Source organism: Daphnia pulex, chromosome 3, assembly GCF_021134715.1.
Source record: "Daphnia pulex isolate KAP4 chromosome 3, ASM2113471v1".
Classification (NCBI taxonomy): domain Eukaryota; kingdom Metazoa; phylum Arthropoda; class Branchiopoda; order Diplostraca; family Daphniidae; genus Daphnia; species Daphnia pulex.
Window position 1 is genome coordinate 12022223 of NC_060019.1, and position 26266 is coordinate 12048488.

The following is a 26266-nucleotide window of genomic DNA, read 5'->3' on the forward strand; positions in this document are numbered from 1 at the left end:
TAATATCCAAACTTAATTTATTTTCCCTTTTTTTTTTCTGAATAAAATGGAAATATTAAAAATGAATCACTTTTTTTTCTGGCTGCCAAGATTTAATAGAGTGAATAATTGAATGCGTTAATTGATTTGTTTCAGAACTAGTTTTGGTTTTTCCAAATTCGGGAGAGCTGATTCAATTTGAATGTTAACGAGCCTGAAATGATCCAAGACGACTCTAATTTAATTACTACATTGAAATTCTTGTGTATAGGTCTCTATACGGTTCTTCACCAAATTTGAACGATTGAATTCGAAATTAGGGAATGTCGCAAGTTCTCGGTGGGAAAAAAATCGAAACTTGTTTTTCTTCAAATTTAATTTAAATCTTTTTTTTTTTTTTTTTCTGGATGGTCATTGTCGGGAGTTGACGGCGTCCTTGACTTTTGTCAACGCCCTAACACACGTTAAATAATAATATCTAGTTTCAATAAAAATTATTTCGAAGAAAATGAAAAATGATTTAGAAAAAAAGTGAATTACTTGTACTTGATTTGAACTAGGCTGGCAACCTCGGATTGTTATTGCAGATGAGTCTAAAAGAGATTTTATGTGATTTACCATTTCTTTTCTTCCATTTTTCAGGTGTGCTCTACTACTACACACACAGGTGTTGTGTGTGGTGTGTCGATCACAGTAAAACCGTAATTATCGCTTGCCTCACGTGTTCCAAAGAAGCCAAGCAGCCAAGCATCAATACATCACGCATTCAACGACTCGCCTTACTCTACGATTGGTACGTGATTGATACGTCTTATTCTTTTCTTCGATATGAAATGCTAATGGCTTCGTATAGATTGTGTGTGTCTGTGTATTTTGTGTGTGGGAAACGAATACTCGCCCCCCTAACAACAAAACCAAAAAACCATTCAATAATCAAAGGATCATTGACAGACCAGACCCCTTTTCATCCTTATTGTACGATTATCCATCCCCCTCTTACTTGTATATACCTGTGAACAATCTCTGCCTGCCTTTTTCTAATATTGCCTTTTCGAAAAAACTTACCCCCTGCAGGGGTGTACACCTTTTCTCCCTCTTCTTTTTCTTTGCCTTCACTTTCACAGCCATTGATGGATGTGAATCATATAGGGCCGTTGATGGATCGTTCTCCTGTTAAACGCCATTAGAAAACGAATGAGAGACTACTCTGTGATAGCGCGTTGAACCGAAATCAAACAAGTTATATATATTCACAATCTCCAAAATGTCCAGAGAACGGCTCTTATTGTTGATTTGCTTTTGCTTTTGGCTTGGCTTCAATTTTTTTGTTTTTTGTTTTGCGTCATTTCATTGACGTTGTTTTCAGGTGTTCGCCATCGACAGCAACCAAACGAAAACTTAAGATATATAAAAATGCAGGCATTGAACTTAAAAGAGGAAGCCGCCAAACTGGAAACGCAACTCGAAAGTAGTTGCCACGATCTCAAACTGTCCAAAGGTGAGCCGGTTCCATCCAGCAGGACCCATCAATATTTATTCAAAGGCCGAATTGTAGTTGCCAAGAGAGAGACAGTGACGACATTTTTAGGCAAAAACGTATTTGTTATCCCGTACAGAATGCCATCTTCTTGGCAGATTCCTGGAAATTGTCAAGAAGGACAGTTCCCAAGCCGCCGACGTTTACAAATCCAACTGCCTGGACGGCCAGGATGGAGAGAGTTGTTACCAGTTGGGCCAGCTCTATCATTCGGAAAAGGCAATGGTGGATCACGGGGAAGCTTTCGCTTTTAATCGGAGAGGTTGCGAGCTGGGAAATGCCGAATGCTGTCTGGACGCCGGCCTGGCCAACCTATCGGACAATTTAGATGAAGGCTGCGTCGGAAAGGATTTGTCACTGGCCTTCCAGTACGTCCAACGATCGTGCCAACTCGGATCTGGCTTCGCTTGCCATTTGCTGGCTGGTGTTTACGTCTCCGGAATTCCGGGAATCGTCGAAAGAGATTTATCGGCGGCTTTCAGGCACGATTTCGAAGCGTGTAAGCAACTCAATTTCCCTCCAGCTTGCGCTAGTCTCCGTGCTACTTTGAACGTGACGACCAAAGCGACACTGGATCCATCTAGCGGCGTATAATGGAGGCCATTTTTTTCTATTTGAACAGTTTGAAACTTTGAAATTTGAGAGAACCTTCTTGTATGCTGACAATACAAAATCTCTTGGATTATTATGTGAAAATTGAATTTTTCTGTTAATTTAATTAATTTTTTTTTATTGAACGATTTAGTCGAATTCCAGAGTTTGGCATGGCGTGGATTCCAAGCGAGAAGGAGGAAAAGAAAAAGTTGCTGGTGCAATTAGGAAAGGAATACCGGGATAAATGCTACCGTGACAACAGTCCCAGAGGCAAAATACTTTGAATTCCAATTTTTTTTACATTTTTCGCCATTCGAATCGTTTCTTTATTGCCCGACAGACTGCCATTATCTGGCCCACTTTATGGTCACCTTACAGGAAGCGGCCAAAGCAGCCACCGTATTCCGGAAGACGTGTGACGAGTATCAATACGGTGAAAGCTGCCAATTATACGCCGGACTTTTACGAGCATTCAAATTCACTGGCGTCGATCCAATCGAGAGCTTTCGCTACGATCGCAAGGGATGCCAGTTGGGTCGAGCCAAGTCCTGTTTGAACACCGCCCTGGATATTGTTTCGGATGGCAACGTCAGACAAGTTGTTGATGAAGAAAAGCCGGACTTGCTGGTCGTCGAAATGCTCGATCGAGGCTGCAATTTGGGCTGTGACGACAGCTGTTATCTGGCTGGAGGTGCTTATCTGGTCGGCGTGCCGGGATTGCTGGAGAAGAATGTTTCCACCGCCTACAAGTACGACGTCAAGGCATGCCAACTGGGCAATAAACTCGCCTGCGCTAATCTCAGCGGCGCTTTGCCAATGAAAACCCACGGTCCAATGTCCAACACCTTTCAAGTCCGCCGGTTGCAGTTGAAAATCAACAAGGAGTTATCGGAAAAATCCCCCAAATTACCCGCCACCACCTGAATTTCAAGTTTGTAGCGCGTCCCAAAAAAATAAAAATAATTCGCAAAATTGTATTACAGGCCTGGCCAATTGTTTGTATATATTTCAGACATGTCTCGGCTGGGATTAAACGGGTTTATCAGATTCTCGACGTTGCGATAAGGTTTTGATCAAGTCGCTGTGGAGGATTTCCCTGGAAGAAATGTTGGTCGAAGCCGTCAGTTGGTTGCTGCTCCGGTTGGCGTAGTTTGCGCTGTACGGGCGAGCGCGTTCCAGTCGTTCCAGGCAAGGGCATTTCTGCTTGAACAAGCGCCAAACGTTGGGCTTGCAGACGAAGATGGCGAAAGTCAGGACGCTGGACGAGGTTTCGATGACGTCTATGACGAACGCCGCTTCGTTGAGACAGCCGATGGCGTACGCCACGAACTCGGCCAACCACGAAACGATTTTCAGGACGAACAAGCCGAAAATGACGCGCAAGCTGTTGAATTAAATATATTCAAATGATTCATGCCAAAAAGTGAAGACATTTATGACGGTGTATGTATTGATGGGAAGAAAAGAAAAGATGGCAGACCAACCGGTATTTCTCGCGGGAGTGGCGATTTCCCGACCCGATCCCAGCTCGTCGAAGTAGAATGCTTGTCATGACGAAAAAGATGATATCGACGAAAATCAAGACGCAAACCGGACCGTACACGTAAGCGAACATGGCTCCGTAACCTGTGGGGTGATATCACAGTGTTTTCATGGTCATCAGTTAAAAAAGCTGTAAATGTCAGTCTGTCACATTATCAATTTTTTTTTTTCTTTTTTAATTTTTTACTTGAAAACCAGCAGGTGTCCTCTCCGAATTCGGGTCTGATGACGGCCTCGGAAGTCTTGTAATAATCTAAAACCTGTCCGACTGTTACGATGACGGCCGCCAGACCCCACGAATAGAGCGAATAAGCGAAAAAAGGTTTGCCCAGTTGATTTTGACGGATGGCCGTGTTGACGGAACTACACGGTTGCATGGATCTGCACAAACCAAATGTATATATATAGTTGGAGTGCACACAAGAGAGAGTCGTGAAATTGTTCCTACTTCAAAGTCCACCAGATGTCGAAGCAAACAACGTTGAGCCAGGTGTAGGTGGAAATGTAGGAGAAATGAATCAGGATGGCCATAATTCGGCAAGCGACAGTCGATCGGGTTGTGCCAACCAATTGGAGAGTGCCAAAAATCAGGTAAGCAGCAGCTCGGGAGACAACGTAGCACATGATAACCACACCTATTATAGTGTTATAGATGGTCAAGATTATTTTTTGGAACTCAAAATGCGCATAAATTGATATTTCAACCGTGGATGTTTCGAATTTCAGGAATGAGGGCGTAGACGGCGAATGTGGCGACTAGGAAGAAAGACGAGATGAACAAGAAGATGGAATAAATAGGATTTGTATCATCGGCTGCGACACAGACCAGAGCATGTTGAGCGGACTACATTATTACACCAAAAGCTTATTGAAAATTCGGAAAAATTAATTCCAGGTATTTTTCAAATCTAGTTACCGTGCCGTCAACGTCCATGAAATAATCAACACAATATTCATCCGTTATTAGGTCAACATCAGTCTGACTCTGTGAAGAGCATCGTTTTTTGGGGAATACGAATAATAGACCGTTGGATCTCAGATGGTAATCGTGTTGATTGAGAAGCTTGTGCTTGTAGCCATCTTTACACTGTGGAGCTACTCCGTCCCGAACGAACATTTCTTCGGATTTCAGGTTAAGCGAATAGCCGGTTTGATTGTAAAGCGTCACGTTCAACTGGCTCGAGTAATTGATGCAGCGCGTCGTGGAAATATCGAACGCCTTGAAGGTTGGACAGCATTTACGGATGCAGGTGTCTGTGCGGTTGCACGGATCTCGGACGCAGTAGCGGGCTATCAACTGTCCGGAAGGAAAGGATTCTTGGATGCAAAAGTCTCCGGATTGGTAAGTGACGTGTTCGTCTTGGCTGAAAATGGAGCCGTCCTCGTAAAATCTGAATTCCGTGGAACTCATTCCAACGTAGCCTTTTGGGCAGCGTTTGAGGCGATGCGTCATTTGAAAACTGTTTGATTCAACGCGGACGGGAGTGGGTTCAGCACTCCTCTCCACAGAATAAACGGGCGGGGCCGCGGACATTTTCGAATGGGTTACGGAGCCTTTCCAATCGCGGCAGACGTCCAATTCCGCCATGTACTGCAGATTGTATTGATATTATTTGTTAATTTTAAATCTTTTTTTTTTTTAATGTATATTATTATTATTAATTACAGCTTGATAATTCAAACAGCATTTCGTCAAAGGCGTCTTGGAGTGGACGGCCGATACTGAGCTGGATAATACCAACATCCAGCAAACGTAACCAAAGTAAAATGTTTCCAAAATAGATTTGAAATTCCGCATTATGAACTTCCCTGTTTTGCATGACATGGAATGAAGCATGTTGAATAATTGTTAAATGTCATAATTTAAACTAGGAAATATTGGACAACACCTACCATTTATGATTTCAGCCTTAGGAAAGGAGGGATTTTTATTTTTCCCCGAACGATTTGGATAACTTGACGTGATTCACTAGTCGACAGTTTTGAGCGTCGCAACTCACTGCCGTGTCACTTTCGACAAACGGTAATTTGGTGCATACGAGTGAATTATCCTTTTCAAGAAACCGCAACCTCCGTCGTTCCGTTTTGTTTCGACACACACTCGGAAGTGACCCACTCCAATTTCGTTATCCTCTATACATCATAAGCCACAATCCCCTAAAAGGTTAGCAACATTTGATTACACGTTACCTCATTTATCACTCGCTAGGAAAACGTCAACTTTTGTAACGAGCGTTCATAAATGAGTGTATTAGGAATACGTCACGGACTGCACAGGGGGTTGACCGACCACTTTAAAGTAATCGAAACGATAAAGTGACGCTTTGGGGTCGAAACGTAATTAGAATCCCTATCGGGACTTTTTTAAAAATTTGTTAATAATATTTTTTGTTTCTGCAAAAATATTTAAAAAAGTATTCCGTTTGTTTCTTATAAAAAAGAAATTTAACATTTTAACCTGAGAATAACGGAAATTTTACTTTTGTAGCAAATTTGTATAGTTTCAAAGTTTTTTGTAAACCAAATGTATTCTTTGTCTCAACGTATTTAATGCGATTTAATATATTATCAGACGGAAAACACAGTGTTATTTTCCAACAAGCAGTTGCAACCACATCCTGTAGGGCATTCGTCTTCTTCAGTGAACCAATGCGACATGCATCTACCATGACCACCGTGTCCGCACACCAGACAAAAACTCGCAGAGCCTGAAAATAAATGATTCAACCATTATGCCACCTCTAACGCTATTACATGACTGATATTTACTAGATGGTTTTAAGATAGTTACCTTTTACAACAACTCGACAAATAACGCAATTGAGAAGCAAACGCTTGCAAAGGGTGCATTGCGGCCCTCTAACCGTAGTCCTACAAGGAACACACTCAGTTACGAAATCCACGCCTCTATGAGGATCAATGGGAGTGGATAAATATTTCAAAACCTTGAATAGACAAAATTGGTTTTCAAGAAGTACGGCCAAGAAGTTATTATTTTTAATCCGCATACCAAAACGCGAGCCTCGAGAAGTCCCCAGCGATAAAGGATATCAGCATAACATCGACGGTAGTTGTCAAATAATCCATTAAATTTCGGATCTAGTAATCTTGAAATCAAATTGAGAAAAGAAAACGCTTAGTTACGAAATTCAACAACAATAAAAACTCTTGATGTGAATGCGATCAAAATTTCAAAATTATTAAAAATTTCAAACCTGAAATCCTTGTCTTTATACTCTTCACTTCCATCAGTCCCATTCACTGAAACGACGCTCGTCACAGAGTGGGGTAGGAAAATGGAAGCGACTGAAATAAAAACCCATTCAGACAAAATTGATAACATTTCTAAAAATTTAAGGAGAAGCCCTTACTTGGCAAAGGGCGACCACTTGGGACAGAGTTAATTCCAGGAGTTGCAAGACGAAAATCATCAAGTGAATCCGACCACGAATTTGAACGTATTTGTTTTAAGACATTCCAGCTATCTAAAGTTGTGTCGCCCGGGTGTATTGTATGATACGGTGATTCTCCTGGCTAATGTTGAACATCAGAATAATTAAAGTTCACTCATCATAAGAGCTTAAAAGAGAAAAAAGCGAGGAAAAATAGGAAAACTCATATTCTCCACTATTGTGATTAGATATTTTTCATGTAAAAAAACCATCACACTTACGTGGGGGTAAAATCTAGAGGAATATATGCCTACCTTTAAACCCCACCGTAAGTTGCGCTGTAGGAAAAAAAACTCATTGATATCCCGCAGTCAGCATTCTCAAAATCCCAGCAGCACCAAGGAAATAAGCCACAGTGTTAGAGAGAGCATGTTGAGACAAAGAAGTAGCGATATTATGGAGCAAGATAATTTAGTTAAAAAAAAAAAAAAAAAAAAAAAAAACCAAAAACAAAAGGACAGACCACAAAGAATTTGAAATGCAATTATTCCCCTGAAAAAGGAAGGCGAAACCAGATTGCAATCAGGAAACGGAAGCCGAGCACGAAGAAATTAGAATAAAAAAAGATTTTATGATCAGAACACTCGAGAGAAAAGCCAATCCGACGATCACCTTTTTAACAATCAAACGTAAGACCTTGCTTATCGGTTCTAGTGCTATTAATCGTGATACCAAGTTTCAGAATGCCAGATTTCATGTTAAAAAATTAAAATAAGCTTCTACACTTACGCTGCCCGATTCCGATCGTGTTGTTTTACGCCGGAAAGTTTCCTGACTATCACATTTGTAACCAAATGCGCAACACAACATGGCTACAGTTTGTATATCTCGTAATTTCACGTAGTGGTCGATACTGTAATAAATTATAATGTTGGTGTGTTGTTTTAAGTATACGCTAAAGAGATCAAATAAATACACATATACATACATCGCATGAAGAAGCTTCCGGCCGAATGGATTTTGAGCCCATGGGGTATCAAGGTCATTGGTATTATTTTCGTGTATCAAGGTAGGAGTTGCCAGAAGGGCACCCAACGACCAAATGTAAGTCAAATCTTTTCTGCCAAACTGCGCAGCAACCGCTGCATTTTGGTTGCACATCCATGCCGTATCAGTATCGCTAAATCTGGTGAATAAAAATATGTAATGAAACTATGACTAAATCTGATTCAAGGAATTATTATACAAGAAAATATATAAAAGATAAACTAACACATATCTTTCTGCTAATTCTAACTGCTGTGGCATCAATCCAGAAGCATCGTAAATCGTCACCATTCCGACCACCTTATGATGACGTGCCTCTTGAGCTCCCCTTTTATTTTCGTCTGAAGACGAGCTATAAGAGGAAAGTCTATTTTTCGACTTAGAAGTTCGAGATTTCTGTCTCTGAATGAATTACAAAATATTTTGTTATTTAATCAGCAATGGAATTATCTCATTAATAAAAGGCTAATGTCAGCAATCACGGAAATACTTCCAAGTATAGCCTACCCTGTCTTGGTTATAAAAAGACGAGATGCTGACTGACGGATCACCGGTCGGACTTTGAGCAACGGGCGGATACAACAATCCATAAGGAGTCGTATTTGATGAAGCTACCAAGCTATGCTGTACCAAGTTTGATGAATAAGCTTGGTTCACGGATAGAGAACGAGGTGTAGTTGAAGTGTCCGAAGTTTTACTGTTCACACGCCTTCAATTATATAAATAAAATAGAACTGATGAATTCCTAGTCGTACGATTAATCATTTCAATTAATCAAAAACCTTAAATAGGATGGTCGACCAAAACAAATCAGCATACCTGTATAAAATAAAACAAGGGCAAATCAATATAGCAGTTTGCTGAAGGATATTTTTATGTTTTTTGTTTTAATGACATTACCAGCACTGCAAAATCGAGCACCGGATGACCGAGGGTATGGAATATTGTGGTCTTGATGATGAGTTAGACTACCAAATAAACCGCCATTCTGTAGGAAACCAGGATGCCCAAGACCAGTTTGCGGTAACCTAGAAAACAGATTCGTTAATTATGTTTAGTAGCATATTGAATATACGTTTCATCTAAGTAACTAAATACGAATTAAATGTTACCTGAAAGGAGTATTTCCGGTAGTTGATGAGTTGACATTCAATGTTATGGTCTTTGACGATTCCGTTTCTGACTTATCAATTGGTGTTAACTGATCGACTGAAATTAGAAGTTGTTGTAGCACGAGCTCTATAGACGGATGACCTTTGCGGCACGATAGAGTTGCTGCTTGTTTCAAAACCTGTACAATGCCGCCGTGTCAAATAAATCTTTTGAGTTACGCAAGAATAAACTCTCTCGAAATACTTTTAACATTTTGCTTCTGGCATTGTTGTCAATAGTCGTTCCTTTTCCGAATAGAAAATTTGGAATCGCTCCGTCGGGATACGATGGAGGCATAGAAATATGAAGTATTATTTGATGCTTTGCAGTGCGAATCACTGTTGTTAAGCTTCGTTGTGTCTCGTCTACATCGCAAACACTGATAGAGTTATCAGTACCAATGGAACCTGAAGAAACAGAAAAATAACCACAAATTTATTCCAGGGAAAAGTTTACGTATTCAGTTAATTACTAATAGTTCATTTGGGACATAAATTTACCTAATGACTTAAGTTGGTCGATTTCCTTGTTGAATGAATAATGTTCAGGTTGAGAAATCGCATCTATTCCGACGATGCTACTGTTTATTGACAGCGCAGACTTCTTTTTCCGATGGGATGTTGGTGATAACGTGTTGGTTAGTACAGCTTGTGCTGCAGCTATAGAGGCTGCTACAGTTTTATGTCCAGCTAGGCGTAACGAGTCAGGTACAATTATAGACGGTGCCAAACTATGGTGAAGGTCTAAATAGGTTTCTTCCACTACTTCAAGCCCAACTTCAATGTCTTTGTCGCTTTTTGTTGAAATTGCGTCAACAGCTGAACATATTAAATAATTAAATAATACAATATAAAACAGATTTTTCATGCTAATAATTAATGAATTTATGTCACCAGTAACGTCATAAGTCGATTCGTTTTCTTCATATACGATTTGTGGTTGATTTTCAGGTTCATAGCCACATAACTGGCAAAAAGAATATTTTTAAATATTTTTTTACATAAACCAGAAAAATAATTGAAATTTGAATTCGCCCTACTTTTTGAAGGTTAACATCCACTCTCCAAATTCGTAAGCTCTGATCTTTTGACCAGGTGATAAGTTGATAGTCGTCGTCATCTAAACATATAAAAATCAAATAATTTCAAAGTCCAAAAATTTAAATTTGAACGTTTGATTATACCGGAACGGGAAGATTTCCAATCAAACTCAAGAACTAGATCGTTATTCCCAAGAAACGAATGAACCGGATTAGACAAATCGGATAGACTCCAAAGTAGCAAACTGTTTTCTCCTCGTCGTAATTGTGTTGTCATCATGCCATCGCCAAAGGGCTATACAGGCAAAAGAAAAAAAATATCGTTAATTAGTAGTTCTATTAACTATTGATTTATCACACACAAATAACTAAAAAAAAAAAAAAAAAATTAAGAAATTGTCATATTTACAGTAAATCGCGCTCGCCAAACCGGAGACACGGTTCTAAGGGCATTCTCGACTACACGGGGATTGTTTACGTCAAAGAATTTAACAGTACAATCTTGACTGGAAGTAGCAAGCTGATATTCTTGGTTAGCACTCCAGTCAAGCCCATGAATTTTGTGCAAATGTGCCGCAATGTATTGCACGGGGGAACTCCCTTTCCGCCAGTCCCATAGTCGAACGTCTCCCTCATGAGCAGTTGCTAGTAAATGGCTGGTAACGCGGTTCCATCGCACTTGAGTAGCTCCAACTGTAAACAATATTTAGACTATACAGATCCTATTTGTATTATACTAAATTTTGTCCCATTTTATTTTACCTACGGCAGAGAGGGAAACGCATGGCTTTCGAGGGTCTCGAATATCCCATATGTTAATATAAGTGTCAACTGAACAGGAAGCCAAGAGATAAGGTTCAAAATGATGCCAATTTAAATCGCTGACTGCACGCGTGTGGAAACGTAAACAATAGAGAGGTGTGAAGTCAATAGAATTCCATGAAAGAATCTCTGTTCGTTGATTGCTCTATAACAGAAACTGTTCAAAAATCTGCATGGTAAATGCAACATTGAAGTAGTACAAATACCGATATGGCACATAGGTGTGAAAGATGTGAGTGTGGATTCCATTCAGCTGATCCAACCTCCCATTTGCTTTGACGAGGAAACTTCTTTATCACTACTGATGGATTGTCAACATCAACAATTGCTAAGCACCTTCGTCTTGAAGAGTAAAATATAAAAACAAAAAACAATTAATAAATTATGAATGAATTGGAATGTCAAAGAGTGCTTCAATCATATCAAAATTATTAAATGAGTTATTCAAAAATTTATTTACCCAGCCAATAGCACATATTGTCCAGAACTATCAAGAGCCATTGTGCTTGCCTAAATGAAAGAACCCACTTGTTATTATTTATTTTTGTTTGTAAAGTAAAAAAAAACAAAATTAAAACAGTATTATTACCTGTAGATCCTTATGTTCAGCAACTACATATTCATTACTCCATTTGGCTGCCATTTTCTTCTCCCTAAGAAAAAATTGAAGACATTAAAAAACAAGTAAACTGAAAGCTCAGAAATTGAAACACAAACACAAAGATAATGTCATTTCAAAGACAGAGTAGAGAAAATCTCAGTTAGGTGACTTAGCCTATATTATTGAATAAAATTCCCATTTGAGAACACCATTTTTCCATTATAATTAGTATTAAATTTACAAACTTCATTAAATCTAATTATTTGATTACTTTTTTTAAATTGAGGAGTAGAAATAGAAAAAGTTGAAAGAAGAAAATATAAACAGAACAGACGAACCGAAAATTCATGAGGGCGTAACGCGCAAGCAAGTAGCAGACGATTCAAGGATTTTTTTTTTTTTTTTTTCGAATTCAAATCGATTCGATTCGATTCAAAGGAACTTATTGAGAATGCTTCCGCATTCCGGAGTGGTGATTCAATCAATGTCTCATCATCTCATGACCCTTACATAATAATACTACTGATCATTTTAAGTTAAAATCTATAGTTAATTTTTAAATAGACTTTCGGCAACCATCAGCACGCACCAGTGAACATTTTCTTCCGACTTCCCGTGAACAATTATTTCTACGAAGAAAATGCAATCTATGCACATTATAAGAAACACTACATATTATGCATACAAAACGTATGCAGGGAAAATTATAAAATTAATGGTCAAGCCGTCAAGGTATCATGCCTATCATCTACCTATGAAAACCAATGATGGTGTCTAACTTGCAAAGCATTTCTAGTAGCTAAGCCCGGATATAATCCGCGAGTCCCTTTATCTTTTTCTTGATATGCTCATTTTCAGGAGACCATCTAACGAAACAAAATCTAAAAATAATGCAGTGTTCAACACACTGACACACACACACACACACACACACAAAAAAACCAAAACTTGTACATTATAATTGGCAAAACGGGAGGTTGTCTAAAGCACGAGCTGTTTTAAAACATACAGTTAATTCACCAGTGCACTACGGAACTTCGTACAACTTGTTCTTTTGTTTGACTATACACTTAAAACTGCTTTTTAATTTATTGTATTCTTGGCTTGAAAACATGAAGTTGGATACAAAGGTACATGTAACATGTGAAAACAAAATTTCGTCGAGATAATTTACTTTTCTTCGCACCACTCGTTCTCCTTGCGTACTTGCTCTTCCTCACTAGGGGTGAAATCGTTCTTGATGTTGAAGGTCTTGCGAATCTCTTCTGGGGTTTTCCCCTTGATCATGTTTGCAACAGTCTTGCAAGTAACATCCAGCAAGCCTTTAATATCCAGATAATTGGCAGCCTAAAAACAAAAATATGTACATTACATTTCACTAACATTTTTAACTTAAAACAATTGTAGAATGTTTTCATAGGTGTGATATCAGAAAATGAACACTTACCAAGATGAGTTCAAACAGAGTTCCTTGATCTACTTTGAGGAAATCAGCATCCCATGATGAGATATCATCAGTACGTTTTTCCTTATTGTCATCATCCTCTGGTGGTGGGGGGTCATCTTTGTGGTAAGTTGCCCACTGAATTACTTTACGTAGAATAGCAGAATTGACATTGGGTAAAGGAACAACTTCTTCGTCATCTTCATCCATTCCTAAAACCAAAATTGAATTTCAATTGAACGTTACCTTTTTTAAGCATTTGAAAAGAAAATAATGACGCATTTGCCTATAAATATCTTTGTGGTGCAACTTTTGATTTTATTTGTTACATTAACATTAAGCTTATTGAAAAATATTACCTAGATCCTCAAGCATTGTTTTGATTGTTACTGAACACTTGGCAATTTCGACATCAACCTCAAATGTTTCTCCATCGGAACTCTGCAGCTTGATGTTTGGCATTGTGTGAATTGTGTTTGTTCTCTGAAAACTGAAATACACAAAAAAACTTTTTGATAACCAAAAGTCCAGCAGCAAAGAACAATGAATGGATCAAGCCCTCAGGAGAACCAGCACACACATTCCAAACAAAAATAACAGTCAAGAAAATCACATCATTATGGGAATTATCTCAAACATTATGGGTACATTTTCGAGTTTCTAACTCTCTAGTCCGTATTGTAATAATGTTGAGAAAATTAAGCTTGGAGTTCAACAAAAAATTAAGCAAATTACGTACTTTTCTATAAAGGTTGCTCTAGAGCAAATGGCGCTGGTGCTGGTCTGAAAAATGTTCAGTAAAAATGAACCCTCCTCTCCTCCCTGTTTCGCTCTGTGATGGAAAACATCACTGCAACTTTCGCATCGCATAGTATACACTCGGAGGGGAAGGGGCGAAAGTATACCAACAGTCATGTTAAAGCGGTTTTTATGAAAAACGTGTTCTTTTCCAGTTTTCGAGATTTTTGAGTTTTGACTTCTGTGTATTCTACATTTCTTTTTGTTGGCAAATGGCAATATATAAAACCAATTAACTGATTTTTTTCTCTCTCCGGTTTTGCACAATTCGAGATGGCCAAATCCCCAAAATATTTTTTCCAAGCCATGGCGCCATGCGCAGTTTCCCGTAGGGATTCTAGTCACAGTCGAAGGAGGCTCAGTTTCGACACGCCACCGCTGCAATTCAAACTGCAAAATTCAATTGCAGTAATTAGACACTTAAATTTACGTAATTGTGACACCAATCACGCAAATTTTTGTAGGCATTAGATTTAAAAAAGAAATCTCTTTAAAATGGATCACATTTTACGAAGATATAATATATTCATTTTTTAAAACAGCGATTCTAAGTCAAACGGGGCTCAGTTTCGAAACGCCACCGCTGCAATTCAAACTGCAAATTCAAAACGACACTAAACATTAATACAAAATTTACGTAAATGTGTTACTTATCATGAAAATTTTTGTATGAAAGAGATTAAACAAAGAAAGGTCTTCAAAATGGATCACATGAAGATATACTAATAGCTGTATTTTTTACACAGCGATTCAAAGTCGAACGGGCTCACTTTCCCGGCTTGATGTGTGTCAACCCAAAGCTATAGTTTGCAGGCCTAACAAGAAGCGAATTTGGTGGCAGTTTTTACGACTGCCCGGCGGCCTTGTATACATGTAGATCCCCACCAAACGTGAACAGAAAAGCGTCGGGTTTGTTTGTTTACGTTTAAAAGCAAAGTAAGTTTTACCAGTTTTACTACTGGTTTAGACAAACAAATTGGTTTTTTACACATTTTTTGGTATGCCTCAAGTCCATAGATAGTATGTAGAATTTCAATTTGTGAGTGCAATCTACCACAATTGACAAACATTTCTTACTGAAATATTTTCCTTTCCCTTTTTAGATGCCTGGAGAAGATCAAATGGAAGATGAAGCTGAGACTATGACATTCCAGGCCAAGATTGCTCAGCTTATGAGCTTGATTATCAACACCTTCTATAGTTGATCTCCAACTGCTCAGATGCCCTAGACAAGATCCATTATGAATCCCTGACTGACCCAAGCAAGTTGGATAGCGGCAAGGATCTTAAAATCAAGATTGTCCCCAACAAGAATGACTCACTCTCATGGATATGTAAGTTGAGAAATTTGAAAAGTTCCTCCTATTTGAACACGAATTTGACTGTTCTGTTTCTCTTTAGTGGTATCGGCATGATCAAGGCTGATTTGGTTAACAACTTGGGTACTATTGCCAAGTCCGGAACTAAAGCTTTCATGGAAGCCCTCTCTGCCGGAGCTGACATCTCCATGGTTGGTCAGTTTGGTGTGGGTTCCTACTCTGCTTACCTGGTTGCCGACAAGGTGACAGTTCATTCCTAGCACAAGGATGGTGAGCAGTATGTTTGGGAATCTTCAGCTGGTGGTTCTTTCACCATCAAGCCTGATCACAGAGAACCCATGGGTAGAGGAACCAAGATTGTCCTCCACTTGTAGGTATGTTCTTTGTCTTCATTGGCATAATTTCCAATATGCTCATGCCTGTTTTTTTCTTTATTGACAGGGAGATCCGATGGAATACCTGGAGGAGAAGAAAGTCAAGGAGGTTGTCAAGAAGAACTCACAGTTCATTTGCTACCCAATCAAGCTATTGGTTGAGAAGTAGCGCGACAAGGAAGTGCAACGATGAGGCTGAGGAGGAGGAAAAGAAGGATGAGAACGAGGAGAAACCAAAGGTCGAAGTGGTATCGGACCAGGACCATTCCCATGAAATGAAGGATCATTTCCCGTACGACATGAAGATGAAACATCAACGCATGATGTCCACAAGAGCTTCAAACGGTAACGTCACTGTAGGGGAGCGCATGGATCCTTACAGTGACTCGTGGAACCTCCAGGCTGGATGATTCGACTACAACGACGTTGAGTAGTGTCAACTCGACGCTGGAGGACTTGGTGAGACAACAACAACAACCCAAATCGGTACAACAAAACTTGAATTTGTGATTTTATTAAAATTATTACAAAAATAAATTTAATTCGCCCTTAAAGTTAACTACGGAAACTGATTCGGACATGGAGTCCAAGTTTTCGGCCAAGGTTCTGGTAATGCTGCCCGTCTTCCGCTTCCTGCAGTTGCTGTGTGAGAATCACAATCGAGACCTGCAGAACTTTTTGCGGGCCAATTCCAACAAAAACAGTTACAATTTAGTGTCAGAGACACTCATGTTCATCGACTGCATTTGCGGATCGACGACGGGCTAACTGGGTCTGCTCGGCCTCTACATTAATGAGCACAACGTCACCCTCATCAACCAAACCCTGGAAACATTGACGGAATAGTGCCAAGGACCTTGTCACGAAAACCAAAACTGCATCGCCACTCACGAGTCGAATGGACTGGACATCATCACGGCTCTTCTTCTTACCGACATCAATCCATTAGGTAACAATTTCCTTTCATTCCATTTGATTCTAATAATTATTTGATCAATTATTTAGGACAACGGAGAATGGATCTTGTTTTGGAGTTGAAAAACAACGCCTCCAAGTTGTTGCTGGCCGTCATGGAGAGTCGTGGCGACAGCGAGAACGCGGAAAGGATCCTGTACAATATGAATCCTCGCCAATTGGTGAACGTCGCCTGCTAAGCCTATCACCAAAAGTTGGTCGGTGGAGAAGAGGCGGCCAATCCGAAAGAAGTCGCCAGTCGGTCACAACATTTACATTTTGTGACACCAGTTGGCGCAGCACAACAAAGAATTGGCCGCCCTGATGAAACCGCCGCCAGTGGACGGTCAGTGGTGATGCGGCCCTGCAGTACTACGCCAATCACACGGCGCAAATCGAAATTGTCCGTCACGACCGGACGATGGAGCAGATTGTCTTCCCATTCCGGAAATGTGCGAGTATTTGACCAACGACACGAAAGTGCGCGTCTTCCACACGGCGGAGCGCGACGACCAGGGATCGAAAGTGGCCGCCTTCTTCGAAGGAGTCGACGTCATGTTTGACGAGATGAAATGGCAGAAGAAATTGCGCGGACAGCCGTTCCTCCTTTGGGTCAGCTCGCACATGTCCATCTGGAGTCAAATCCTCTTCAATTTGGCCGTAATTATCAACTTGATTGTCGCCTTCTTTTACCCGTTTGACACTGACGGACCGGCTCCTGATCCTCGCACTCACCTCTCAGGTCTGCACACCTTTAAACAGTAACTCTCATTTCCATCTTTTCAACGATCTTTTTTGTTTATTAATTCAGGTCTCATCTGGGCCGTCATGCTCCTATCCGCCGCTGTGGCCATCACGTTACCCAAACCGTCGGTTATTAGGACTCTCGTCATGACAGTCATCCTCCGGCTTTTTTGCTCAGCCGGCCCTCAACCCACACTGATGCTCCTTGGCACCGCCACGGTAGTGTTGAAGGGCGTCCATCTGCTGAGCATCATGGGCAACGCCGGGACATTCCAGCGGAGCGTCAGAAAAATCTGCACGGACACGGAGATTGTCTACCACGTCGTTCACCTCATCTTTTGCTTCCTCGGACTCAGCACCACCCATTCGTTCTTCTTCTCCGTCCTTTTGTTTGACGTCGTCTACCGCGAGGAGACGCTGCTCAACGTCATCCGCTCAGTGACGCGAAACGGCAGGTCCATCGTTCTCACTGCCGTTTTGGCTCTCATCCTAGTTTTCATGTTCTCCATCATCGGGTATTTCAGTTTCATGTCACTTTTCCAGGTTCCATATTGAAATTCTTTTATTTTTCCCACAAGAAACGGACAAGAAAGTCGAGATGGTCGTCATTTTCAAGTCTCCCTGCTGTATCGTCACCTCCCAGTACGGCTGGACCGCCAACATGGAGCGTATCATGAAGTGAAGGCTTTGAGGGATACCTCCACCATGGATTACATGGCCGCCAAGAAGCACTTGGAAATCAACTCCGAGTCTCTGACCATCCCATCGTCGAAGCCCTGCGCGTCAAAGCAGAGGCAGACAAGAACGACAAAGCCGTTAAGGATTTGGTGATGTTGCTGTTTGAAACCTCTCCGCTGTCATCTGGTTTCTCCCTGGAAGAGCCAGCCGTCCATGGTTCTCACATCTACCGCATGATCAAATTGGGTTTGGGTATCGATGAAGATGATGTCCCTGCTGGTGGTGAGGAAGCCAAAGCCGAAGAAGAGATGCCGCCATTGGAGAATGATGAAAATGCTTCTCGCTGGAGAAAGGCGATTAAAAGTGTCAATTACTGTTATAAAACACAAACTCAGTTACTCTCAATTGTTCTTGTTTCTGCGTTTTTGCGAACTGGAATGAGGGCATTCATATGATAAAACTAGTCTTATTGTCTTAAAATCATGGCTTTACTTCATTGCGTTGCTCCCTCATTCCTGGCATTGTATAACTACGAGTTGGAATTTAATACAACCAATCGCGGTTTGCTATATAAAAACTTTGTTCGATTTCTCTCCATACCCCTGCTTGTGACAGCTATCCAACGACACCGAGTTTCGAATAGAAAAGCGGTACATAGAGCTTAACATTTTGGTCATGAGAAATGATTTTAGAAAAATGATGACGAATGGAATTGGTTATTCGTGGAGGATAATCCGCTGAGTAGATCCGCGGAGTTGGTTGCATAAATAAGAATGCGACTTAAAATGCTTCGTAAGAAATTCACTAGGCTACTCGACTAAGTTGATCCATAAATCACACTTCGCTAATCTATAAGTGAGTTGAAAAAAATTCTGCCCTCTCTTCATTAGAAAACAAAATTTGTTGCCTAGATAGTCCGGCTTTAAAGTTGCATTAAATGGCTTCCATTCCAACATGATTGGGATCCAAATGATACAAGTTGTGAAACTGGTCAAAAGGTAACCGAAAAAAAAATAGTTAGTCGTGCTCCTGGATTACAGTTACACCCCAAAATGATGTCTATAATAAGCGCCGAGCACATCACCTTACATTGCGCGAAAAAATACTTTATAACCTATATATATAACCTTACCCCTAACCCCCAAAAATTTATTATGCACACTTCCTCATTTAAGTTAAACCCCAAAAGTCCCGGTCTCCCGGAGGGAAACTGGCGACGCTAGGCGCGAGGCACAATTAGTTTGGAAATTCATGCTTTTTCAGTTTCCATGGAAACAGCTGGTAGCAGAAGCAGACAACAATATTTTTATTATCATTTTCTTTCTAAATTTGGTTGCCTTATATTAGAATAATAAAAGTGTCCTTCTGAATTTGATATTTATATCACAATGGTGATGTGGATTAAGAGTAATGGCAAATCTCATTCATTTGCTCCAAGACTTTAATCCAGGGTATAACGATTTTTTTACCAAATGTGCTGTCATGGTGCTGTGATAAATTACATGGATTGTCCTGCCTTACAAAATTTTAATTTTTTCTATTTTTTAATTGTTTTATTTTAATGCAGGAAATTTGTTGCATATCTAAGTCTTCTGATATTTGTTGCCTTACTTTCTCTGCGTCTTGATGGAGTATTGAAAACTGATTACTGGGGTATTTTTTCCCCATTATGGATTATGCATGGATTTGTGAGTTACATATATTTTCCAACTCATTTTATAGTCTAATGCTGTCTTTTTTTAATTCAAAGGTTCTTTTTGGAGCTGGAATAGGCACAATTGCATGGTGGAAGCATCCTTCAAGCCATGTGGATCCTGAATCTTACATTCAGTTTAAATCTATGCTTGTTTCATCAAGTAATTATAGTATTAGTAATATTTGTGAAAAGAATCAAAATCAAATTTATTTTGTTCTATATTTAATTACACAGGCCTTCACCTGCTCTTAGCCTTTTTTGAAATTTTAGCCTGTGACAAACTCCAAACTTCAAGACACATATGGGTTTTGGTTTTTCTTCCAATGTTGTTTTTATCAATTGTTTGCATTGCAGTTTCAATTTGGGCCCTGAAACATGAGCGACCTTTTGAGGTATTTCAATTTAAGTTCATTGAAAAAGAGAAAGTTTCTCAATATAATCTTTCTGAAGGTGGAACTTTTTCTAGCTCTAAATTTGCTTCAGTTGATATTCATTCCACTAAAATTGGTAAACACGATGCTTTAGTTATTTTGTCTAACAAATTTTAAAACAACAGACTTTTTATAAGGATGGCTTTATCACATGGCGATGGGAATTGGTTTTTATACCCATTTGGATCATTTATGGAGCTGCGGTTATTGGTGTCTCATATTCCATACTATTAGCAGCTTTATTCTCTCGGTCGGTTAACATCACCAACGACCAAAGACGAGCTTCTACCCAGGCTGCGTCAAGTTACGTTTTGTTGGTGATCCCTAGCCTGATTTCAGTGGTACTATTTACTTTTATCTATTTCTGAGATACAGAATTTTACTTATTCATCATGTTTTTCTTATTGGTAGATATTGCTGGCTAAAAAATTAGATGGAGATCTTCAGATGCCATATTCTCTTGTCAACATACCACTTCTGATCGCCTTAACATCCCTTGTTTTGCGATCGTTCACGGCAAGAGGAGGAAACCTATGTGAGTATAAAATTCTATTAGCGGTAGACTGCATTTAAAAGTCTTATTCTGTACATTCATTTAGGGTGGTGTGGGATGCGGAAAGATTTTTGTTTATTCATCTTAGATTTGTTCCCGATGTTAAGAGAGTATGGAAATGTTTCTTATGATTACCAATCAACAGAGCAGAGGTCTCTGGAGTCCAACGATATTCCGGAAGTAACCGTTTTGTCGCCTAACCACAATCCACTCAGTTCGGTTTGGCCGAAGATTAAGAATGTTAAAAATGTCGATTCTCGGACTGTTGTGCCTATCCTAATAATTGATTTACCTGATTAAGCTGTTTTGTGCGACGAACATTTTGATGTTGAAATCATCCTTATTACGTTTATATTTATAGTTTTCTCTATTCTAAAGGAAACGAATCATTATTGTTAACTTGCTCAGAATGTGTAAATATGGTACCTATTTTGTTTCGTTCAGTCTAATAGTAACATTTAAGTTAAATCTAAGAACCGCTATTGTGATTAATCTATATTGGGTGATGGATAGTTGATGGATACGCTGAGATCTTAACATTGTCATTTAATCAATTGGCATTAACCAAATACTTGCTACCAAATACAGCAGCAGACTGTAAAATGGTAGCTGTTATACTAGAATCTTATAACAGTTTTAGTTCTACACAAGAAGAAAAAACCTTTCACCCACATTGTATATAGCATGCTGCTTATACACATTTCATAGAAAAAAATTCCGTCCGATCCCTTGTAACAACGTTATGATCATGATCTTCGATGAAATGTCCGTATTTGTGGTCTCTTGCCGCGTCCACAAAAACCAACCACGGACCGAGCGGACTCCCCCGCAATTGAAATATTGGTGGTGGTGGGGTCATTGCCGGTTATTGCTGAAAAACAAATGAAAACCGTTGCCGTTCATCAGCGTACGCGTACGCTAAAATTCGAAAAGACCAACCCATTTAAAAACTAAATAACAAATTATTGGTCAAACGTCTCCGAAGACAGTCCAAATAAAAATTTCGGTTTCGCACGTTAATTGTCAGGTGAACCGTGTCAATTAGTCATTACTTTAGTCCCACATTTACTGAAATTTTTGCTAACCGGTGCTAATTGACGATCTAAAATGTACATAACAGGCTACCAGTCCAGTTAAATTAAAAAAAAAAAAAAAACTTAGTTGATAACAGCTTATTTACGTATTCTTTACCGTGTTTTAGCCACTTGAGACGGCTCCTTTTTATTAAAAATTGTATACAAGCCGGTTGGATTCATGACAGGAAATTGTACACATATAATACGTGCCGTCGGTCACGGACTCACGGAGTTTCACCTTTTTCGCTACAGTGGATCTTTATCCAGCAAAGCGAGGACAGCATTTAGGCTATATTAACGTTTTTATCTAAAGACCAAAATGCGTACTTAAAATAAATCTCTATGAGTACAACAATATGATTAAACTTTTCCTGTAGCTGTAGCACTTGTAGTTTGCATTTGTCATAACATCGGTTTTTAAGCTTTTGACTATATTAAAACATCATAACATGCGCAATCCAGGACAAAGATATCACTCATATCAGACGTTGGTTATTTTTCCATCAATACAATTTCGGTGGAAATTTCTTCTACTTGGTATTTATTGAAAATTCGGGATTTTGGCGAAAACATGTCAACGAAATACAGTTTTTAGTTCTTTTAAAATCCCTTTAAAGTTCAAACTATTTCACCGTTTATTTTAAACCATTCGCGAAACATGGCACCGTTTTGTGCCCTGATCCGTATCCGCGTTTTCTGTTCCAATTTTTACAGGGGACTCGGGGGCATCTTGTATATTTTGAAGGTCGTTAGTGGTAGTCGCAGGGATCTTTGGGTTGTCGTCAAGGTCCGCGATAGGTTAATGCCAATTTTTACTGTTCTTTCCTTCAAGTCAACTGATAATAATTCTTCTTCGTCGTTTTTAGCAGTGATTCGTCGTTAAATAAAGTGATAATAGAGAGGTATTGCATTTTTTAAATGAGTAATTCTTAAGAAGATGAAAGGGTTCCATTTCATTTCACCTTGTTTCTGCGACTTATCATTTAACTCTTTGATTGCAGACCAATATGTCAGTTAAGGCAGCTCGTCGGTTCTATCGTGTCGATAGTGCCCATGACCTTCAATTTCTACACTCTTGTGAATCAGCATCAGCTGAGAATAGATGGACATTTGAAATTGCTTGGGAAGTTGCTAATAAAGGTAGGCTATAATTTATCATTACATGTTTAAAAATTTGTGTTTAAAAATTATTTAGAAGATGAGTACAAATAGTCTATGTATTGTGTCTGAATTTAATGATGCATTCAAAATAATGTTGGAAGTAAATGTTGTTTCCTTAGAAAAAGCTCAAACATTATAATATTAATGAAAAGTGTGATGATACAATAACTTTAACTGTTTTTATTTTTAGTTGGAGGAATCTACACAGTCATTCGATCAAAAGCAAGTGCTTCAGTGGAAGAACTAGGTGATCACTATATTCTACTTGGTCCATACAAAGAGCATTGTGCTAAGCAAGAAGTGGAAACCTTTGAGTTGCCACCTGGAACCCCACTAGCCATTGCTGTTCAAAAGCTTCGTGATCGTGGATTCAAGGTAACTTCAATTTTATCAACTATTGAGTTACAGTTTATTGTACTCTTTACAATTTTGATTTTGATTTTCTTGTGACATCAATATTTCAGGTTGTCACTGGAAACTGGCTTGTAGATGGTAATCCATTGTTAGTGCTATTTGATATTGGTTCTGCTTCATGGAATCTTGATAGCTACAAGAAAGAATTATTTGAAAAAAGTGGAATTGGTATTCCAAACCATGATACTGAATCAAATGATTCAGTTGTTTTTGGATTCATGGCAGCCCAGTTCATTGCAGAGGTTTGATGTTCTTTTCCAATGCAACAAATTCAACTTATATTTCAGCATTTGATTCATTTATACAGTTCAACTATGCAGCTCAACAAGAACATTTAGCGTTGGCTAATGGCAGTCCAGCTCCTCGTATCGTTGCACACTTCCATGAATGGCTTGCTGGTATTGGACTCGTCTTATTGAGGCTATGGGGAGTTCAGGTTGCTACCGTTTTCACTACCCATGCGACACTACTTGGTCGTTACCTATGTGCAGGCAATATTGATTTTTACAACAATCTTGACAAGGTTGTATTGATATTTATGATGAATTTGTGAGAGTTTAATATTAAAACGTTCATTTGAAAACAGTTCAATATTGACGAAGAAGCCGGTAGACGACAAATTTACCATCGCTATTGCATGGAACGCGCCGCGACGAATTTAGCGCACACTTTTACAACTGTTTCGGAGATCACTGGTTTGGAAGCAGAGCATCTGTTGAAGAGAAAACCTGACGTCATTACTCCCAACGGATTGAACGTAAAGAAGTTTTCAGCTCTCCACGAATTCCAAAACCTCCACGCAATTTATAAGGAAAAGATTAATGAATTCGTCCGTGGTCATTTCTATGGGTTAGTAATTTTTTCCCATAGAAAAGTTGACGTTTTATTCTTTTATTTTCTTTGTTCCTAATTACTTGATTATTGAAATCTTCTAGCCATCTAGATTTTGATGTTGATCGCACACTCTATTTTTTTATCGCCGGACGTTATGAATTTGGAAACAAAGGAGCCGATGTTTTCATTGAAGCTCTGGCGCGCTTAAACCACATGCTCAAAGTAAATAGTCTTTAAATTTGTAAAAAAATTTGGGTTTAAAGATAACAGCTATTATTGTCAACACAAGGTTAGCGGTTCAGATAAAACCATTGTAGCGTTTCTCATTTTTCCTGCCAAGACGCATAATTTCAATGTCGAAACGCTGCGTGGTCAGGCAGTCGTTAAGAGTCTTCGAGACACTATTCATGACATTCAACAGAAAATTGGTAAACGAATCTACGACGTCTGTTTGAGGTGAGTTTTCCCAGTTTGATTTTTAATGATTGTTTATTAAATAATTGAATTTTAATAATCGTCTAATTAAAATTTAGCGGTCGACTTCCCGACTCAGAGGAGCTACTGCAGAAGGAAGACACTGTGCGTTTGAAGCGTTGTATCTATGCCACTCAAAGAGATACCCTTCCTCCAATCACCACTCACAATGTTGTCGATGATGCTTCCGATCCAGTTCTTAATAGTTTCCGCCGTTGCAAGCTTTTCAACGAGACGAGTGATCGAGTTAAAGTATGTATTGACGAATATCTTATTTTTAACAGCCATTTGCGCATAGTGCGATGCATTAACAATATTTCTTACAAATACTAATAGGTGATATTTCATCCGGAATTCTTATCGTCGACCAATCCGTTGTTTGGATTGGATTATGAGGATTTCGTCAGAGGTTGCCATTTGGGTGTTTTCCCAAGTTATTACGAACCTTGGGGATACACTCCTGCTGAGTGTACAGTAATGGGAATTCCTTCCATATCAACCAATTTGTCAGGTCTCGTAGAAAATTATGTCCATCTTCCTAATTGTGTGTTTATTTCATGGTTGAGATTGATATTTAGGCTTTGGATGCTTCATGGGCGATCATATTGCCGACCCAATGAGCTATGGAATTTACGTCGTAGATCGTCGATTTATTTCTCTAGATGATTCTCTCAACCAACTTGCCCAGTATATGTTCGATTTTACGCGACTTAATCGGCGCCAGCGTATCATTCAACGCAACCGAACCGAGCGGTTGTCTGATCTTCTTGATTGGAGAAACCTCTCAGTGGTATGTACATTGTTTCTCATTAATCGATGTTGAATTTGTGGATAACAAATGTCGTCTTGCTTTTGTTCCAGTATTATCGTAAAGCTCGTCAAATGGCTTTGCATGCCGTTTTCCCCGAATTCGATCTGGATGAAGATGAGAACGGCAGCGGAGTTGGAAGATTGTCGTATCCACGACCTATTTCGGAACCACCTTCTCCCACATCATCTCGTGCAACAACTCCAATCCCATCAGATCAATCGGACGAAGATGACGAAGTCGATGAAGAACGCGAGGTAAGTTTCAAGTTATATTTTTATCGATTAGAATTTATCCGGAAGATTTCACCTTTTTCAAATGGGTGAATAATTAATGACACACATTTTTTTTCTTTTATGTTTCTCAAATTAAACAGCTCAGAGAATTAAGTGTCGGTGCGGAAGAGAGGCGATGAACCCGGAGGACTGCACCGAACCGTAGTGGTGAAAGGTCAAACACTCCGATTCGTATTAGAATGATACTGCTAACCAATAATCGGGGCGTAGTCGAATTACTCAGAGTAACTGTCACACCTGTGAATTTATTAGATCTTAAATGTGCCACGGTTTGTGGGTTTAGTGTAAAAGCAGCGCATTCAAAATTTAAAAAACCCCTTCTTATTATTTCTTAAGTGGTTTGTTTTAGTTTTACATGCGTTGTGTTTCAGTTCAAAAGCTTTCAGTCTAAACCTTGCCTTGTGGTGAGCAGTCCTGCTCTCCCGTAATCCAAATAGTCCCTTCATTAATTAGGTGTTTGTGTTGCGTAGTTTATGTTCTGTTTAAATACATCTATTCCCTGTTGAT

At 39.3% G+C, this 26266-nt stretch overlaps 7 protein-coding genes and 1 pseudogene across 13 annotated transcripts; 5 read left to right on the forward strand and 3 right to left on the reverse strand.

Annotated features, from left to right (window-relative positions):
* Positions 1 to 621: 621 nt before the first annotated feature.
* On the forward strand, positions 622 to 3957 carry LOC124191455 (cytochrome c oxidase assembly factor 7 homolog). The gene is made up of 5 exons (XM_046584670.1): positions 622 to 772; positions 2262 to 2380; positions 2451 to 3041; positions 3123 to 3790; positions 3854 to 3957. The coding sequence occupies exons 2-3, from the start codon at positions 2281 to 2283 to the stop codon at positions 3032 to 3034; spliced, it is 684 nt and encodes a 227-aa protein (XP_046440626.1). The 5' UTR covers positions 622 to 772; positions 2262 to 2280; the 3' UTR covers positions 3035 to 3041; positions 3123 to 3790; positions 3854 to 3957.
* Positions 3071 to 5815, reverse strand: LOC124191454 (G-protein coupled receptor Mth2-like). Its single transcript, XM_046584669.1, has 8 exons — positions 5546 to 5815; positions 5319 to 5461; positions 4569 to 5243; positions 4358 to 4496; positions 4101 to 4287; positions 3840 to 4033; positions 3595 to 3736; positions 3071 to 3494 (listed from the first exon to the last, which is right to left on the reverse strand). The coding sequence occupies exons 2-8, from the start codon at positions 5448 to 5450 to the stop codon at positions 3140 to 3142; spliced, it is 1824 nt and encodes a 607-aa protein (XP_046440625.1). The 5' UTR covers positions 5451 to 5461; positions 5546 to 5815; the 3' UTR covers positions 3071 to 3139.
* A 383-nt stretch (positions 5816 to 6198) lies between these two features.
* LOC124191456 (GATOR complex protein WDR59-like) lies at positions 6199 to 12084 on the reverse strand. 4 transcript variants are annotated; one of them, XM_046584671.1, is made up of 24 exons: positions 12044 to 12084; positions 11694 to 11757; positions 11565 to 11614; positions 11311 to 11446; positions 11045 to 11249; positions 10692 to 10975; positions 10427 to 10577; positions 10283 to 10362; positions 10137 to 10209; positions 9744 to 10061; positions 9448 to 9650; positions 9204 to 9382; positions 8992 to 9119; positions 8874 to 8910; positions 8599 to 8800; positions 8318 to 8493; positions 8033 to 8230; positions 7834 to 7957; positions 7359 to 7382; positions 7024 to 7186; positions 6868 to 6958; positions 6663 to 6759; positions 6444 to 6597; positions 6199 to 6360 (listed from the first exon to the last, which is right to left on the reverse strand). In XM_046584671.1, the coding sequence occupies exons 1-24, from the start codon at positions 12052 to 12054 to the stop codon at positions 6221 to 6223; spliced, it is 3288 nt and encodes a 1095-aa protein (XP_046440627.1). In that variant the 5' UTR covers positions 12055 to 12084; the 3' UTR covers positions 6199 to 6220. The 4 variants fall into 4 exon arrangements, with proteins under 4 accessions (XP_046440627.1, XP_046440628.1, XP_046440629.1 ...); XM_046584672.1 differs by having other exon boundaries at positions 11977 to 12066; XM_046584673.1 differs by lacking the exon at positions 7359 to 7382 and having other exon boundaries at positions 12044 to 12079.
* A 698-nt stretch (positions 12085 to 12782) lies between these two features.
* LOC124189944 (S-phase kinase-associated protein 1-like) lies at positions 12783 to 14046 on the reverse strand. The gene is made up of 4 exons (XM_046582453.1): positions 13889 to 14046; positions 13509 to 13639; positions 13153 to 13361; positions 12783 to 13052 (listed from the first exon to the last, which is right to left on the reverse strand). The coding sequence occupies exons 1-4, from the start codon at positions 14017 to 14019 to the stop codon at positions 12876 to 12878; spliced, it is 648 nt and encodes a 215-aa protein (XP_046438409.1). The 5' UTR covers positions 14020 to 14046; the 3' UTR covers positions 12783 to 12875.
* Positions 14047 to 14617: 571 nt separating this feature from the next.
* On the forward strand, positions 14618 to 18169 carry LOC124190339 (annotated as a pseudogene).
* Positions 15274 to 16050, forward strand: LOC124190338 (heat shock protein 90-2-like). The gene is made up of 4 exons (XM_046582962.1): positions 15274 to 15281; positions 15349 to 15508; positions 15564 to 15640; positions 15708 to 16050. Exons 1-4 carry the CDS (start codon positions 15274 to 15276, stop codon positions 16048 to 16050), a joined length of 588 nt encoding a protein of 195 aa, XP_046438918.1.
* A 1113-nt stretch (positions 18170 to 19282) lies between the features above and the next one.
* LOC124191103 (transmembrane protein 185B-like) lies at positions 19283 to 21169 on the forward strand. Its single transcript, XM_046584106.1, has 8 exons — positions 19283 to 19467; positions 19584 to 19704; positions 19767 to 19872; positions 19947 to 20104; positions 20163 to 20219; positions 20281 to 20484; positions 20555 to 20678; positions 20743 to 21169. The coding sequence occupies exons 1-8, from the start codon at positions 19427 to 19429 to the stop codon at positions 20994 to 20996; spliced, it is 1065 nt and encodes a 354-aa protein (XP_046440062.1). The 5' UTR covers positions 19283 to 19426; the 3' UTR covers positions 20997 to 21169.
* A 1255-nt stretch (positions 21170 to 22424) lies between these two features.
* LOC124191100 (glycogen [starch] synthase-like) lies at positions 22425 to 26265 on the forward strand. 4 transcript variants are annotated; one of them, XM_046584100.1, is made up of 14 exons: positions 22425 to 22559; positions 22639 to 22674; positions 22774 to 22912; positions 23124 to 23308; positions 23398 to 23589; positions 23655 to 23870; positions 23934 to 24196; positions 24283 to 24403; positions 24471 to 24637; positions 24715 to 24907; positions 24992 to 25166; positions 25234 to 25445; positions 25517 to 25720; positions 25840 to 26265. In XM_046584100.1, exons 3-14 carry the CDS (start codon positions 22780 to 22782, stop codon positions 25876 to 25878), a joined length of 2100 nt encoding a protein of 699 aa, XP_046440056.1. In that variant the 5' UTR covers positions 22425 to 22559; positions 22639 to 22674; positions 22774 to 22779; the 3' UTR covers positions 25879 to 26265. The 4 variants fall into 4 exon arrangements, with proteins under 4 accessions (XP_046440056.1, XP_046440054.1, XP_046440055.1 ...); XM_046584098.1 differs by having other exon boundaries at positions 22449 to 22570; XM_046584099.1 differs by having other exon boundaries at positions 22450 to 22570; positions 22642 to 22674.
* The last annotated feature ends 1 nt before the right edge of the window (position 26266 follows it).

Coding starts and splice junctions, on each gene's coding strand:
- LOC124191455 (XM_046584670.1), top strand. CDS start 2,281: ATGGCGTGGATTCCAAGCGAGAAGGAGGAAAAGAAAAAGTTGCTGGTG. Junction 2,381..2,450: donor CCGTGACAACAGTCCCAGAG/GCAAAATACTTT, acceptor ATTGCCCGACAG/ACTGCCATTATCTGGCCCAC.
- LOC124191454 (XM_046584669.1), bottom strand. CDS start 5,450: ATGCGGAATTTCAAATCTATTTTGGAAACATTTTACTTTGGTTACGTT. Junction 4,288..4,357: donor TGAAATTCGAAACATCCACG/GTTGAAATATCA, acceptor ACACTATAATAG/GTGTGGTTATCATGTGCTAC. Junction 4,034..4,100: donor GACATCTGGTGGACTTTGAA/GTAGGAACAATT, acceptor TGGTTTGTGCAG/ATCCATGCAACCGTGTAGTT.
- LOC124191456 (XM_046584671.1), bottom strand. Junction 10,578..10,691: donor TTTGGCGAGCGCGATTTACT/GTAAATATGACA, acceptor TTGCCTGTATAG/CCCTTTGGCGATGGCATGAT. Junction 7,187..7,358: donor ACTTACGGTGGGGTTTAAAG/GTAGGCATATAT, acceptor GTTCAACATTAG/CCAGGAGAATCACCGTATCA.
- LOC124189944 (XM_046582453.1), bottom strand. CDS start 14,019: ATGCGATGCGAAAGTTGCAGTGATGTTTTCCATCACAGAGCGAAACAG. Junction 13,362..13,508: donor AACAATGCTTGAGGATCTAG/GTAATATTTTTC, acceptor TTTTGGTTTTAG/GAATGGATGAAGATGACGAA. Junction 13,053..13,152: donor CTCTGTTTGAACTCATCTTG/GTAAGTGTTCAT, acceptor TTTTGTTTTTAG/GCTGCCAATTATCTGGATAT.
- LOC124190338 (XM_046582962.1), top strand. Junction 15,509..15,563: donor CTTACCTGGTTGCCGACAAG/GTGACAGTTCAT, acceptor GGGAATCTTCAG/CTGGTGGTTCTTTCACCATC. Junction 15,641..15,707: donor AGATTGTCCTCCACTTGTAG/GTATGTTCTTTG, acceptor CTTTATTGACAG/GGAGATCCGATGGAATACCT.
- LOC124191103 (XM_046584106.1), top strand. CDS start 19,427: ATGGCAAATCTCATTCATTTGCTCCAAGACTTTAATCCAGG. Junction 20,485..20,554: donor TCCCTAGCCTGATTTCAGTG/GTACTATTTACT, acceptor TCTTATTGGTAG/ATATTGCTGGCTAAAAAATT. Junction 20,679..20,742: donor GGCAAGAGGAGGAAACCTAT/GTGAGTATAAAA, acceptor ACATTCATTTAG/GGTGGTGTGGGATGCGGAAA.
- LOC124191100 (XM_046584100.1), top strand. CDS start 22,780: ATGTCAGTTAAGGCAGCTCGTCGGTTCTATCGTGTCGATAGTGCCCAT. Junction 23,590..23,654: donor CAGCCCAGTTCATTGCAGAG/GTTTGATGTTCT, acceptor TCATTTATACAG/TTCAACTATGCAGCTCAACA. Junction 24,908..24,991: donor AGACGAGTGATCGAGTTAAA/GTATGTATTGAC, acceptor AAATACTAATAG/GTGATATTTCATCCGGAATT.